At 48.1% G+C, this 16,002-nt stretch overlaps 1 protein-coding gene across 1 annotated transcript; it reads left to right on the forward strand.

The window, feature by feature from the left end:
- The first annotated feature begins 4,487 nt into the window (after positions 1-4,487).
- Positions 4,488-13,921, forward strand: NPFFR1 (neuropeptide FF receptor 1). Its single transcript, XM_027840606.1, has 5 exons — positions 4,488-4,505; positions 4,601-4,765; positions 6,742-7,057; positions 11,787-11,886; positions 13,030-13,921. The coding sequence occupies exons 1-5, from the start codon at positions 4,488-4,490 to the stop codon at positions 13,919-13,921; spliced, it is 1,491 nt and encodes a 496-aa protein (XP_027696407.1).
- The last annotated feature ends 2,081 nt before the right edge of the window (positions 13,922-16,002 follow it).

The following is a 16,002-nucleotide window of genomic DNA, read 5'->3' on the forward strand; positions in this document are numbered from 1 at the left end:
TCAAAAGACCTAGGCTTTGCTACCCTGGGTAAGTCTTTTCCTGCTGCCTGGACCTCAGTTTCCCCATGAGAGGAAATGAGGGGGTTGGACTCCATGGTCTCTAATCTCCCTGGCAGCTCTAACTGCTGTCATTCCAAAGCCCCCTTGAGGGAGCGAGATGCTAGCAGCATCCAGTAGAGAGGGGAAGGCTCGGAGGGATTGGGAAGGCAGTGGGCTTTCCTTTTTGCTTCTAATCCTACTGGATTGGATGTGGGGAGGCAGTGGGAAGGAAGGCTCCAGCCTTCTCGGAGGCACTGGGGACTTGGTCCATCCTGGAGATATCACCAGCTCCCCTCCAGCTGTTGGCCTGTCTTGCCTGCGAACAGGTGGGCAGGTAACCATGACGACGGGGCACCGCGGCTCCCCATTTCTACCCAGGCGAAAGGAGAGTTGCTGCGCACAGCCTGCTCTGCCCCAGGGAGCGACGGAGTACGACCCAGCGCACGCACCGAGCCCCCTGGGCAGGCGCTAGAACGCAGCAGACCCAGGACGGTCCACTCGGGCTGTGAGCGCTGTCAGAGCGCAGAGAAGGGTCTGGACAGTCCCATCACCGCAACCACCACGGAGCAGGGGCTAAGACAGCTCAGGATAGAGGAGGCGCCACGGAGATGGATGGATGAGGACGAGGGGCGAAGGTCTAGATGCCCGGCAACTGCCCGCTGCCCAACACAACCCAACGAGTTCCTTGCAGTCGGGGACAGTGGGAGACTTCCTCTACTCTCGAGGTGCCCCCAGACGCAGGAATCCACAGAGCTCCAGAGACTGCCGAAGAGGCTGAACTGGGCTCTCCCGACCTAGTCCAAACTTCTGGCTTGTCTCGGGATAGGATCCTTCCCCAATTAGAGAGGCAGAGAAGAGGACAGCAAAGGATTGCCCTTCTCCATCCTGAAGAAAAGTGAGGGTCTCTGAGGAGAGGCACTCCTTGACCCCTCCCCGCCTCCAAGACTAGGAGAATCGCCGCAAGCAAGCCCCCTTGTACCCCCCAAAGAATCCCCCACCCCATCCAAAAAAAAAAAAAAAATCCTTCGACCCAAGCAACATCTGGAACAGAGGAGAGCACAGCGCGTGGGAAGGAGGAGCCCAGGTCCCTGAAGGCAGAATACGATGGAAGGTTAGTGGCTTTCTCTCCCTTCTGGTCTCATCCTAGGCTCTGACTCACTCGTGCTGCAGAAAAGGTGGGGTGGTGAAGTGGGACAGTGGCTAAAGGGAGAAAGAAATTGTGCTGCCCAGCGGGGAGGAGCTGTGGAAAGACCCCTGAGCTTCCAGTCAGAAGATCTGGCTTTGAGTTGTCTGAAGAAGGTAACACAATCATTAATGTCCCCATTTTACAGACAAGAAAACTGAGGTACAGAAAAGCAAAGTGCTAGTCCAAGGTCACAGAGCTACTAAGTGTCAGAAGCTTCTGACTTCAGATACAATTCTCTCCATGCCCTGAGATTTCTCTCATTTACTGGTATGTCATTGGACAAGGCCCCTCCCCTCACCAAGCCTCAGTTTCTTCTTTTGTAAAATGAGGGAAGATACTAGATGATCCTCTAAGTTTCCTCTCAGCTCTGACGTTCGATGTTCTTTCTTCTAGGTCCATTTCAGCCCTGGTATTGTGTTCCATGTTCTAAGGTTCCTTTCAGCTCAGCTCTGACATTCTACAAGACAGTCATCACCATTGCAGCTTGGGTGGGTGGGGAGGCATGGTCCTGGGGATAATAACTTCAGTTTCACCAATTTTTTTGGGGGGGGGAATGAAGGGGAAAAAGTAAGGTATTATGTAACTTAGAGCAGGAAGGTCTCCCCCAAGGCACAAAATCATTTCCAAGACATCTTTTTATTGGTAGATCTTAGAATTACTAGCATGCCCGTTCTGTGCAACTGGAGAGTTTCCTTCCCCAAAGAAGACTAGAGACAGCCCCTTGAGCCCTCAGACTGTGGGGGTCCTAGGCAGAAGGCTGATTGCTTCATTTCTCCGGATCCAGGCTCAATTTCCTCTCATAGACAGTGGGGAGGAGTGAAAAGATCCTTTAGCTAGGAATTAGGAGGGCTAAGAGTTCAACCGCAGTGGCTTACAATCAGTGGCTTTCAATCAATCAATGAGCATTTATTAAACTTTGATTATGTGCCAAGCTCTGTGCTAGGAACTGGAGGTACAAAGCCAAAACAGTCTCTGCTTTTGAGGAATTTTTATTCTGTCTATATAATGGGCTGCTAGCATGTGAGTAAAAGGAAGATTTTTAAAGATAAGGGGTATTTGAGCAAATTTCTAGGCAGCAGAGAAGGGGCCAGGAGAGACTGAAAAAAAAAATGAGAGAAAAGGAATGATCAATGGGACAAGAGATGGAAGAAGAGGGAATCAGAGGCACAATTAGAAGGCTTATCCTAGGCTAAGATCATCCCCTGAGACTGGAATAAAGAGCTGATGTTGCAGAGTTTGTTAGGTATGGAGGAGAGGATTAGCTTGAAGAAGCATTTATGAAGTGTTTCCTATATGCTAAGAACGGTAAATACAAACACAAAAGCAAAGACAGTTCCTTGCCCTCAAGGCTCTTACATTCTAATGGAGGAGATAAGATACAAGGAAGTAGTGACCAGGGAGGTTTGATTTTGAAGGTTACAGGGGTGGTCAGGTGAGTGAATTGACATCCCCTTTCTAGTAAAAGGGCAATATTCATTTGATTATAGTTTCAGAAGTGGAAATGGGAAGGGTATACATACAGTGTGGCAGGGCAACTGAAGAGAAGATGGTTTGCTGGTGGTGGTGACCAGTCATTTTTCAGTCATGTCTGACTCTTTGTGCCCCATTTGGGGTTTTCCTAGCAAAGATACAGGAGTGGTTTGCCATTTCCTTCTCCAGCTCATTTTACAGATGAGGAAACTGAGGCAAAATTCATAAGGAATAAAATATAGCATTGCTGGAGCTGGCTTAGATATAGTAAGCCAGGTGAGTCACTCACTATTCAGGGCAGGTGTTCTCCTGCAGGAAAGATTAAGTCCTCCAGGGCATGGTTTCTGGTCTGAGGCCAGCTGCTGCGTTAACTGGGGAGAAGATGGTAACAAGTAAAGATGAGGGAGATGAGGAAGCTGGAGAAGATAACCTGTCTTCTCAGTAAAGTAAAAGGGGATATCATTTGATATGGAAGGTTGGGTTGGATTTGGGGACTTAAGGACTTTAGAAAAGCGTCTGACTCTCCATGACCCCATTGGGGTTTTCTTGGCAGAGATACTGGAGTGGTTTGTCATTTCCTTCTCCAGCTCATTTTACAGATGAGGAAACTGAGGCAAACAGGATTAAGTGACTCAAATGCCAAGAACCCAAATGGGGTGAGAGAACCTGAACTTGTAGGAGATACAGCCTGGAGGGTTTTGCTACTTCCTGTTACTGTCTAGCACCTTGGATTGGAGACAATAGATGACAGGTGTGGCCAAGAGATGAGGATCAGTAGGGTGCAAACATCAGAAGGACAAGGAGTTAAGAGATTCAAGTGTAGAGAATGGTACCTAGTTCAACTGGTTAATTATGGGATCATTAGAGCTATCCCTAAATGGAATGGACCACATCGGAGGATGGCGAGTCTTCTGTCATTGGAGGTCTCAAAGCAGGAATGACTCATGGGGGATGTAGTAGAATCAGCTCCCAATCAAATAGTGGTTGGGCTAGATGACCTTTGAGGTCCCTTCCAGCTTTGAGATTCTATGATCCTGCCTTGTATTGGTCTCTCCTGGTCCCCTAAGCTGCAGTCATCATCTTCACAAGCTTACCTGGTGTCTGCTTTGTATCCATCTATCTATATATCTCCTCTATTAAAATGTAAGCTCCTTGAGGGCAGGGACTGTTTCACTTTTGTCTTAGTATCCCTAGCACCTAGCACAGTTCCTGGTGCAACGCAGGTGCTGAATAAATGCTGGATTGATGGATTCATTAGTTAGGATGGTATGGTGAAATATCACCGGATTTGAAGTCCGAGGACCTAGGTTCAAATTCTGACTCAGCTGTTAACTCCCTGGGTGACCTTGGTCAAGTCCCTTTTACCCTCTGAGTCTCAGTTTACTCCTCTGTAAAATGAGACAGGATGACGTCTAAGAGTACTTCCCCCTCTGACGTTCTATACCAATGTTCTTAGGTCTCAGTTCTCTCGTCTGTATACTCAGGCGTTTAACCTGAATGACCTCTAAGTGCCTTCTCAGCTCTAACGGAACTTCTCATGAAGTTCCCTCAGGGAAAGGAATCCAGGAATTCCTTCTCTGAAGGTTCTTGCTACTCTTAGCCCTGGCAGTCAGAACCTGGTCCTGATGGCTAATCTCAGTCTCTTCCATTTCAGTGTGGTAGACTGTTTTTGTTTTTCTCTTTCCATGCTATAAAGAGGGGATAGAGGTTTACTGGGCTGGTCAGTGCCCTGCAGAAGGGAAATTCTCTCTCCATTAATGAGGAAACTGAGTCATGGAACAGTAGAATGACTATGGCTCCATGCCATGGGGTGAGTCAGGGGCAGGGCTGGCAATAGAATCCTACCTCCTTCCCCACTCTACCTCCCTGCTTTCAATCCCCTGCTCCATCTCTGGCCTCCACTAGCTACATCAGAGCCCCTTGGCAGCCTCTGGGGCTGGCTCTCATTTGGAGCCCAAAGAAAGTCCTGGGGGTGCCACAAGATGGGACCAGCACTACCCCAAAGCTGATTTCACCCTTAGGAAGATGGAGAGGCTCAGCCAGAAGGATGCTGGGCTTTGGGGAAGGAGGGTAGGCAAAGAGAAAGGCAGGGGGCCACCAAAAGCCACTTCTTACAGCGCTTGGAGGGGTTTGGAGGGGTTTCCTCTTTCTTGGCATCTCAGGGAGGCCCTGCAGCCCCTGGAGATGCCCAAGGCAGCTTTTCCTTAGTGCTACAAAATGACCAGTTAGCAGCCTCCCTGGAGCTCCCCCACACTCCCGAACCTGGTCTTATTCCTTACAATCCAAGCACAAAGGAAACTCCCAGCCTTCCCCATGCCCACCCTCCACTCCCACTCTTCCTGTGCAAGGGGAAGGCCCTAGCAGCTAATTTCAATTCAATTCAGCAAGAACTTTTATTATTATTAATACGGATAATGATAATAAGCACCTTAGGATTTGCAAAGTACTTTACATATTAACTCACTTGATTAGATTATTAAGGGCCTGGCACTGAGCTGGGCATTAGAGACGCAAAGACAAAAAAAATAATCCTTGCTTTCAGTTCTCACGGCTGGAAACAATATGTGCATAGATGTCAACAAAAAATAAATACTGATTCAAATCCGGCCTTAGACATTTGACATTTCCTAGCTGTGTGACCCTGGGCAAGTCCGATTGCCTCACCAAAAAAAAAATAAATAAACAAATAAATACTGAGAAATTTCAAGGTGAAGGAAGAGGAGGTGGTACTGGAGCTGAGCACTAGGAAGCTAGGGGTACCCCCAGGAGATGGAGGGGAAGAAGAAAAGCAGGCGGGGCAAGGGGCAAGGGGCACGGCCTGGGTGCAAAGGAGCATAGATTTAAAGTTGGAAGGGACCATGGACACCATTGAGTCCAACCTCCTCACTTTACAGATGAAGAAACTGAGGCAGAGAGATGCTAAATAACCCGACCTGGATGTCACTGGTAGTAACTACCTGAGGCAGAATTTGAATCCGGGGCTTCCTGGCTCCAAGCCCAGCTCTTTGTCCGCTCTGTCACTCGGCCAGCTTGCTCACAAGATACGGCGGGCTACACATCAGGGCCTGGTTTAGTGTTTTGTCGATTGTTTACATTTGATACAGTGATAGGGAAAATGTTAATAATGCAGATTAAACATAAAAGTACATGCGTACATTTTGTTTTGAGAGTTGCTTGTTACACATTTATCAGCACGCCACTGTGCCTACTCCATCTAAGTAGTGCAATGGATGAAGTGCTGGGCCTGGAGTCAAGAAATTATTTCAAATCCAGCCTCAGACACTGACTAGCTGTGTGATTCTGGGCAAGTCACTTAACCTCTGTTTACCTCCATTTCCTCATCTGTAAAATGGGTAAATAGTACCTACTCCCCTGAGTTGTTATGAGGATCAAATGAGATGATTACTGTAAAGTGCTGTAATGTAGTGCTATAGAAACATTGGCTATTATTATCTTAAATTTGAGATCTTACAGAGATGGAGTTCTGCCCCTTTTTGAGTTCTAATGACTCAGTATTCTCTTCTTTGGCTAAATATCCCCAGTTCCTCCATATGACATGGACTCAAGGCCATTCCCTATGTTGATTGCCCCACCCTGGACATTCTTCAGGTTATCACTGTCCTTCTACACCATGATGCCCAGAAGGGTGAAAAAGGGCTAAGTAAATGGTTGTCGATGAATCAAGCAAACAAGGCACCAATGACCCATAATGGGATGAGTGGTGAAATGGGCATCTGAGGAATAAGGTTTAAATCTTTGCTCTGTCCCTTACTGTATGACCTGAGTCTCAGTTTCCTCATCTGTAAAATGAGGCAGTTGGATGAGATGACCTCTGCAGGACGAACCTATGATTTGGGGGAGATGACCAGAGTTTGAGAGCATGGTCAAGATAGGGTAATCGGTCAAGGTTATTCTGGGAAGTGGGGAAAGCTCCCACTCTTCTGGGTTGTAAGACTTCTCTACCTAACCACAGAGATCATGTGCCCTTAGGGCTGGTTTTGTCTTCTGTGTGTCTGCCCTCTTGACTTTCACATGCTTCCTTGGTTCTAGAGGGAACCACCCAACCTGGCAATGACTCATCCTTTGCCAACAATGAGAATGGCACCCAAGGGCCTTCTCCTGGGAACCTCACCTTCTTCTCCTACTACCAGCACTCCTGGCCCATGGCGGCCATGTTTATCATGGCCTATGTCCTCATCTTCCTCATGTGCCTGGTGGGAAATAGCCTTGTCTGCTTTATTGTGGTGAAGAACCGGCAGATGAGAACGGTCACCAACATGTTCATCCTGAACCTGGCCGTCAGTGACCTGCTGGTGGGTGTCTTCTGCATGCCCACCACCCTTGTGGACAACTTGATCACAGGTGAGTGAGGACAGTGGGGCACCTGGAGGGTGGCGTGATGAGGGGTTGGGGTCCATAAGAGAGGTCTAGTATTGAGGAAGCGGGGTCAGAAGCTGTCGAGTTTGACCATGGCTGGGAAACACGAAGACAGAATCTTGGATTAGAGTTGGAAGGCACCACAGAGAGCATCTTCTCCCATCCTTTCACTGAACAGATGATGAAGCTCGAGGGCAGGTCTGATGGATCCCGTCTCTCCCCCTCCCGCACCCTCACTCAATAAACTCCGGTAGCTCCCTATTATCTCCAGGATCAAATATCAACTTTTCTGTTCGACCCTTCGTAACTTGGTTCCTTCCTACCTTCCCAGTCTTCTTACTCTTGACTCCCCTCACAAAGTCTGTGATCCAGCTAGAGAGAACTCTTGGCTGTTCTCTGCTCACAACACTTCCATTTTCTGTCTTTGCATCAGCTGTGGCCCATTCATTCCTGGAACATTCTGCTCCCTGGCTGCCTGCGAGACTCAGTTCAAATCCCTCCTTCTCCAGGAGGCCTCTCCTGTTTCCACCATTCCATCGCCCCTCTGAGCTTGCTTCCTATTTATCTTCTATGTATCTTGTACGCACATCGCTGTTAGACTGTAAACTCCTTGTGGGCAGGGACTGTTTTTGCCTTTCTTTTTATTCCTAGTGCTTAGCACAGTGCCAGGCATACAGCAAGCACTTAATAAATGCTTGTTAACTGACTGACACAGGAAGCATTTGAGAGAACATAGGACTTGGAATCAGGAGACCTGGGTGTGAATCCTACCTCTGACACTAGCTGGTGACCAGGAGTGAATCCTTGCCCTTCCTCTTTAAAGTGAGAGCGTTGGACTAGCTTGAGCTGATCTGTAGCCCGTCCATCCCTGACTCTTCCCCCATAAGATTCTTGGTCTTAGCCAGGATGAGACATGAAGGGAAGAGGCACTATCTGGCCTGGCGTGTTGGGTCCTGTCCTCTTGGGGTTTTTTGAGCAAGTGTGATGTGCCAACAGTTGCTTGGATTATGGAGACTCCTAGAGGTACAATCACAAACACTTCAGAACTGGGTGTTCTGACCTGCCTGCCAATGCTGCAGAATCCACACAGTGTTGGGGCATCATGGAGGGGATGGCTCTGGGACAGGGAAGCACAGTCTTGGAGCTCATGCCAGAGATGACACATGGGTGATTCTGAATAGCATCCACACTGCCTGTTCGATTAACAGCATGGGAAGGCATTCATCTTCTCTAAAGGGAGGTGGGGAAGGAATAAGCATTTATGAGTACCTACTGTATGCCAGGCACTGTGCAAAGTGCTTCACAAATATTATCTCACAACAACCTTGAGAACTAGGTAATATGATTATCTCCATTTTACAGTTGAGGAAACTGAGGGTGATAAAAGTTAAATGACTTTGCCCAGGTTCACACAGCTAGTTAGTATCTGAGGCTAGATTTGAACTCAGATCCTCCTAACTCTCTGTCCACTGCACTACCTAGCTGTCTCTGAATTTTTAACTAATTCAATTTAGCAATCTAAAAAGCATTCATTAAGCACCCACTGTCTATAAGATTCACCTGACTATGTGACCCAAAGAAAGTCACAACTTTTGATTGACTCTAAGACTAGAAGTTGCAAAACAAGGGGTTGATCTGTATTGGGGGAGGGGGTTTCCTCATTAGGATCTCCTTATATCAATGAAATCACAGGCCTGGCCCATGTATAAGGCATTAGGCAAGCCCCTTCCCTTTTCCAGGACTCAGTTTATTCCTCTATAAGTAGGTTGGGACTTAAGAGAAAAAACACTATCCACATCCAGAGAAAGAACTGATAGGTTCTGAATGTGAATTGAAGCATACTTTTTTTTACTTTATCTTTGTGGAGTTTTTTAGGTCTGTGTTTTCTTTCACAACACGACTAACATGAAAGTATTTTTTGCATGATTGCACATGCATAACCTATATAAAATTGCTTGCTGTCTTAGGGAAGGGAGAGGAGTGGGAGGGAGGGAGAGAAATTGAAACTCAGAATTTTTAAAAAATGAATGTTAAAAATTCCCTTTACATGTAATCAGAAAAAATATTCTTTAAAAATGTAATTGGGTTGAATACAATCTAATATCTCTTCCAGCTCTAAATTGACGATCCTCCGAGTTACACTTATCTTTTTCCCCACGAAGGCTTTTGTTGTTCAGTCTTGGTCTGACTCGTCCTGACCCCATTTGGGGTTTTCTTGGCAAAGACACTGGAGCGGTTTGCCATTTCCTTCTCTAGTTCATTTTACAGATGAGGAAACTGAGGCAAACAGGGTGAAGTGACTTGCCCAGGGTCACACAGCTACAAAGTATCTAAAGATGAATTTGAACTGAGACCTTCCTGACCCCAGGCCCAGCACTCTGTCCACTGGATCACCTAGCTGCCCTGCCTAGGAGGCTACAGAGATCTCCCAGAGATCAAAACTGCATCCTATTTAAAGTCGGGCTCTCTTGGGCCCTTCACACCGTGCTCCACATGCACTAAGCATTGGACAAATGTTTGGAGCTGACCCTGCTCATCTCTGTGCTTTGCCCTTTGGGAACCTGAGTACAGAACCTGCTTTGGATTTATTTATCCGTATGACTCGTCTTCTTAGTTTTTTTGGCTCAGCCTCCAAGCGTGGTAAGATCTGAATAGGCAAGATACTGAGCAGGGCCTGGTTAGCTTTCCTTGAGAACTAACGAAGCCGCAAACAAGGGGAGAGACAGATGCAGGCTGGGGCTGGTGTTCTGCTCTCCGTCCCATGGAAGGTCAGGGCAGAACCAGAGCCGTAACTAGAGAGTTTGGTGCCCCAGGCAAGGAACCCCAAACCTGCCAATGGCTGAAAGCACAAAATTCACCTTCTGAAGCTGCCAGGGAGGCCAGGCGGGGAAGGGGGGAAGGAGCCTTCTGGAAAGTTTGCTTTCTGACTACTCATGCAAACCAAGTGCTAAACTCAATCCCTTCTATTTTTCTGAAAGAACGCCCTTTAATTTTGCTTTGGGCAAAGCTCTGGTCACCCCACTCTGTCCTTGTTCCTCCTTCCTTTTCGGAGGAGACCAGTGATGTCACCAGGCTCTAGTTAAGGCTCCAAGCAGAGCAAAGAACGAGTTTAAAGGGATCAGCTTTCTGTAATCCATCCTTGTTATTCTGGCGTCTCTCCAGTGAAACGGGACAAGTTCTCCAGTGAAGGGGAAGGGCTCCTCGAGCCTGTCCCACCCACAGCAGCCTCTTTCACTTTCAGTTGCCAGAATTGTTAGGCAATCTTTCCTTTTACTCAACTGCAATTGGTGTCTGCAGCTTCAGCCCCTGGCTTAGCCCTCCGAAGCCGAGCAGGAATCTGATCCTTCCATGGGACAGCTCTTTCCAAAACCCGAAGCCCCAAAGTCCACTCTTCTTCAGGCTCAATCTCCCCAGTTCCTTCCAACCCTGCTCTCATGCCAGCCTGCTGCCTGACGCTCATGGTTCCCTTCCCCATGATGCTCTGCTGCCCACTATACAATGCCCTCCCCAAACCACAGCCCTAGAACTCAGCACAACCCGCAGGTAGGGTTTGTCAGGCCAGAGGGCAACCCAAAGTGGTGAGGTGGGAATGTCCCAGGACCTGGAGCCAGATCCCCGCCTCGCTCCACCACTTACTACCTGTGTGACCCTGAGCAAACCACTTTCTGGATCTCAATTCCCTCATCTATGAAGTGGGGCAGTTGTTATAGAGGATCTCCAAGTTCCTCTAAATCTATGAGCCTATGACTCATCTACCTCATTGTAAACAGTGTGTTGTCTATCATAGTGTGGCCTATATCACTTTAGCTTTTGGCCACCGTGTTCACCATACTCCTACTGAGCTTGCCAGCAACTAAGATCCCTTGATCTTTTTCTCATGAATTATTGTTTAGCCTCATTCCCCCTTTCCTATATTTGTTTGGTTCATTTTATGACTCCCCATTGTAAGACTTTATGTGTGACTTGCTCAGGGTCACACAGCTAGTAAGTGTCTGAGGCGGGATTTGAACACAGGAAGATGAGTCTTCTTGATTCCAAGACCAGCGCTCTATCCACTGTGCTGTCTAGCTGCCCTAAGTCATTTAAGTAGGGTCCAACTCTTCATGATGCCATTTGGGGTTTTCTTGGCAATGATACTGGAGTGGTTTGGCATTTCCTTCTCCAGCTCATTTTACGGAAGTGACTTGCCTAGGGTCACTCAGCTAGTGTCTGAGGCTGGATTTGAACTCAGGAATGAGTCTTCCCAACTCCAAACCCTACACTCTATCCACTGTGCTACCTAGCGGTCCACTGATCTCTATTAAAGATCGTTATAACTGATGCAATCCAGTACCCATAGGGTTATAGATCTGCAATAGGAAGGGACCTCTGAGTCCATCTAGTGCAATCTTCTCCTTTTATAGATAAGGAAACTGAGGTCTATGGGGCTTAGTACCTTCTGTAAGGTCACCCAGGTAGTAAGCATCAGGTCTGGGACTTGAACCCAAGTCCTCTGACCTCACATCTGCTTCCTTCGAACCCACTGAGATCTTTCTGGACCCCCACCCTGTGGTTCAGTGTGTTAGTCATCTGTCTTAGTTCCTTCCTTCCCTTTGCACTTCCCTGGGATCTGTTTCCTTTTCTGTAAAATGGGGGCAGGCAGAGTTAGACTAGATGGTTTCTGAGGCCACCTCCAGCTCTAAAATCCACACTCCTGTGATCTCTGCCATTCCAGGTTGGCCATTTGATAACATCACGTGCAAAATAAGTGGTCTGGTCCAAGGTATGTCAGTTTCAGCCTCCATCTTCACCCTGGTCGCTATTGCAGTGGAAAGGTGAGTAGGCTGCATGACTGTTTCCCATCATCGGGAACCCCTTGGTGAATCTCCCAGGAGGAAAGACTGCTGCTGGGGTCCAGAGGCCAGGCTTCATAAGATCCTTGTGTTTCATGAGGAACTGTTATTCCCTTGGTCTGGGGGAGCTGCCAGTGAGGAAATGCTAATGACCCATGTAATTTGGCATCTGCTCCAAAGTTTACAGCTGTACAAAATTGTCTGGGGCCTTAAGAGGTTCAGTGACTTGCCCAGGATCGGGGTCTAGAGCTGAATGGGACCTACTCATGTTATAGATCAAGAAACTGAGGCCCAAAAGAAATGGAATGAACTGCATACATAAAAACACACATCAGTAGTAGAAATGGGAATTGAGTTGGGGTCCTTAGACCCCAATCCAATATTCTTTCCACTGTATCACACAAAAGAAAGACAGCCATTTAAAAAAATGGGTTCATAGCAAGAGTGTCTTGAATGTGGTTGGTGGTGAGTAAAGAGGGTTTCAGTCTGGTTTCCGATGGGCAAAAGTGTAATAGCAGTCAAATCTCAGATCTTAGGGGTGGGATGATGGCAGGGGGATGGGGATGAGGATGGGGATGGGGATGGGGATGGGATGAGGATGGAGATGGGGATGGGGGTGGGGATGGGGATGGAGATGGAGATGGGGATGGGGATGAGGATGGGATGAGGATGGGGATAAGAATGGGATGGAGATTAGGATAGAGATGGAGATGGGGATGGGGATGAGGACAGAGATGAGGATAGAGATGGAGATGGGGATGGGGGTGGGGATGGGGATGGGGATGGGGATGAGGATGGGATGGAGATTAGGATAGAGATGGAGATGGGAATGGGGGTGGGGATGGGGATGGGGATGGGGATGAAGATGGGGATGGGGATGGGGATGGAGATGGGGATGGAATGGGGATGACAACCATTACTATCACCACCACCACTACCATTATAGCTGACATTTACCTGGTACTTTAAGTTTGACCAAAGTGCTAAAGGAAGCAACCCATTTCAGTGTTATTGTGAGAAAAGCTACTTGTGAGCCTTGAAGGGCAGATAAAAAGGTGAACAATTATCATTGTTGCCCTTTGGGTGTTGCCACCCTTATCTGTTCCCGTTTCTCCCTCTGCACAGGTTCCGCTGCATTGTCCATCCCTTCCGCCAGAAGCTGACCCTGAGGAAGGCCCTGGTCACCATCACCATCATCTGGGTCCTAGCATTGACCATCATGTGCCCATCAGCCATCACTCTGACCGTCACTCGGGAGGAGCACCATGTCATGGTGGACACCCAGAACCGCTCGTACCCCCTCTTCTCCTGCTGGGAGGCCTGGCCTGAGAAGGGCATGAGGAAGATCTACACCACGGTCCTCTTCTCCCACATCTACGTGGCCCCACTGGCCCTGCTCATCATCATGTACGCCCGCATCGCTTTCAAGCTCTTCAAGGCCCGGGACCCGCAGCCTGATGAGGCAGCCACGGAGAGGCAGCGCGTGTCCCGGCGGAAGGCCAGGGTGGTGCACATGCTCATCATAGTGGCCCTGTTCTTCGCTCTCTCCTGGCTCCCGCTGTGGTGCTTGCTGCTCCTTACTGACTACGGCCACCTGAGCGAGCAGCAGCTGTACCTGGTCAGCGTCTATATCTTCCCCTTCGCTCACTGGCTAGCCTTCTTCAACAGCAGCGCCAACCCCATCATCTACGGCTATTTCAACAGGAATTTCCGCAGAGGCTTCCAGGTCGCCTTTCAGACCCGGCTTTGCTCCCTCAAGTGGGGAAATCACAGGGATGCCTACTCTGAGAGGCCCGGTAGACTCTTGGCTGGGGCCCTGCACAATCGAATCTTTGTGAAGATGCAGCCCAGTGATTCAGCCCCGCCCACTGAGTCAGGCCAGAGTGGTGATGTCCAGAGGATGGGAGGCTTCCCCCTGCAGAGTGGTTGGATGGCCCATCGCCGGGTGGCCAAGGAAGGTCTGGATGGTCAAGGCTGTTCCCACATCCCCCTCAGTATCCCAGCTTGGGATATCTGAGGTGCGTAGCAGCAGCTGGCAGCCGGTAGCAGCAGAGACCCTTTGGGTTCGACAGACTTGAATGGAAACGTGTTGATAATAACAACTCACGTCTCCATAGTGCTTTAAGGTTAACAAAATGCTTTCCTTCCAACTGCCCTGTGAGGTAACTTGGAAGTACATTGTGGATACTAAGCTAAGAGAGATATTTGATTGCACCTTCTTGGGGGACAGCCTAGCCCCTTTGCTGTAGGTTACATAGTACCCCAGATGCCATCCTTTGCACTGGGTCTCTTCATAATGAAAGTATTCTATCTCATCTTTACAGAAGCAGAGAGTCTTGGAGAGGTGAACAGCTTTGCCCAAAGATACACACTCAGCATTGGGGCTGAGATTTAAGCCCAGGTCTCCTGACTTAAGGTCGGAGCTTAATTCCTCTGCAATAAGGTGAACTTTCAGTAGTCTCAGCCACCTCTGCCATCCCAGTGACACCTGGTCTGGGGGTCCAGAGAATGTGCTGAGGTTTCTAGGTTGTCCAGTTGAGGCTAGAGAAAGGAGGAGGGATGTAGCTCTGCTCTGACCCCCATAACCAGAGCTGGGACAGCTATTGTCAGACCTTGCCACCTGGCCATCGGAAGAGAAAGGCCAGTACAGTCACTTGCTCTCAGCAATTGTGCAGTATTTCTGTTTAGTCTTTCAAATTTGTGTTGGGAGGAAAAGGGAATTGTCTTAACTCCCTTAGAATCTCTGAAGTTCCTTGGGGCTACAGCCATTCCCATAATCTGGGCCTTTTCTTGCAAATCCCTGGGCTTTGGCACCATCAGCCAGCTAGACTTCCATCCTGGTGCCTACACACCATCCTGAAAGAGTCTCTGAAGGACTGATGACCTAATAATCCATCCTGGATTGTGCCCAAAGTCTGCTCTAAGGAGAAACACAGGAATTCCCTAGTCTACTCCCATCATCCTCAGCCTGGCGTTTGAGCTGAGACATCCTGTTTGTATTTCTAAGGGGATTTTTCTCCCGGGAGGGTTGCACTGATGGGTTTCAATTCAACAAACATTTATTACTCAACTGAACCAACATTTATTGAATGCCTGATGTGCAAAGCAATGAGAAACGTGAAGATTTATTTAAAAAAAAAAAAGGCCCTGGGCTCAAGGACTTTACCCCTTCATCCAGGCAGAGTCCCAGGATGGGGGGTATTGATCCATGTTTTTGAAGAAAGTAAGGCCTCGATTAACTGGAACCATTAATTTGTCTGCATTTAACTTTGTGAAGAGAAAATAAGAAAAAAAATTGAAATTAGAGAATTATACTCAATATTTCAGGGGCCTGTGATTTGGTCATAGGATCTCGTTTTACTTTTTCCAGATATTTACTTATTCCAGGACTTAGTAGATATGTTCATGAGCTGTCAAGGTCAAAATACTTAGCACCTGGTGGTCAGAGGTCTAGTGTGGACCCTCTCTGGACTTAGGTGGGCTGGTCCTCAGAAAACAGACCTACAGCCTCTACCTGGGCCTACACTCAAAGCTTTTTCTGATGGTTCAGCAAACTCATGTGGGTTTACAACCCACTTCCATAGCCTTGGACTATCTAGGGTCATCTCTACCATCTGGTAAGGTTTCAGAGTAGAACTTTACAGGAGGTCAAGAAATTTAATCAAAGGAATAGCTCCACAGGGTGTCTTGGGGTGACCCAGTTTCGAAGGATCACCCACAATTTCTCCACCTACAATCCTGGAGACCGGCTGGTTGTTAGTGTGCAGATTGGTGACTATGGAGCCCTTGTAAGAGCCCCCATGAGCCTCCCAAGGTACAGTTATGATATTCACCATGCTTTGCTTCCACAGGTAGGAAAGTGGACTTGGGCATTGGAGAAAGATTCTTAACCATTTTGCTTTTCTGATTTGACTAAAAGCTCCCTGAACTAGAACCCTCATTCTCCAAGCTTCCAGGTTTGAGGAGGCTTGGAGGTACTACTTTCTCATGTGAACCATTAATATGTATGATATCTATGAGCCCAGGGGCCTGGCCTAGCAAGGGCTTCCTATACCAAGGTCATCCCTGGAAGGGGAATCAGACATGTTCTGCTTGGCC

This window comes from Vombatus ursinus, unplaced genomic scaffold, assembly GCF_900497805.2.
Source record: "Vombatus ursinus unplaced genomic scaffold, bare-nosed wombat genome assembly UNPS02014847.1, whole genome shotgun sequence".
NCBI lineage: Eukaryota > Metazoa > Chordata > Mammalia > Diprotodontia > Vombatidae > Vombatus > Vombatus ursinus.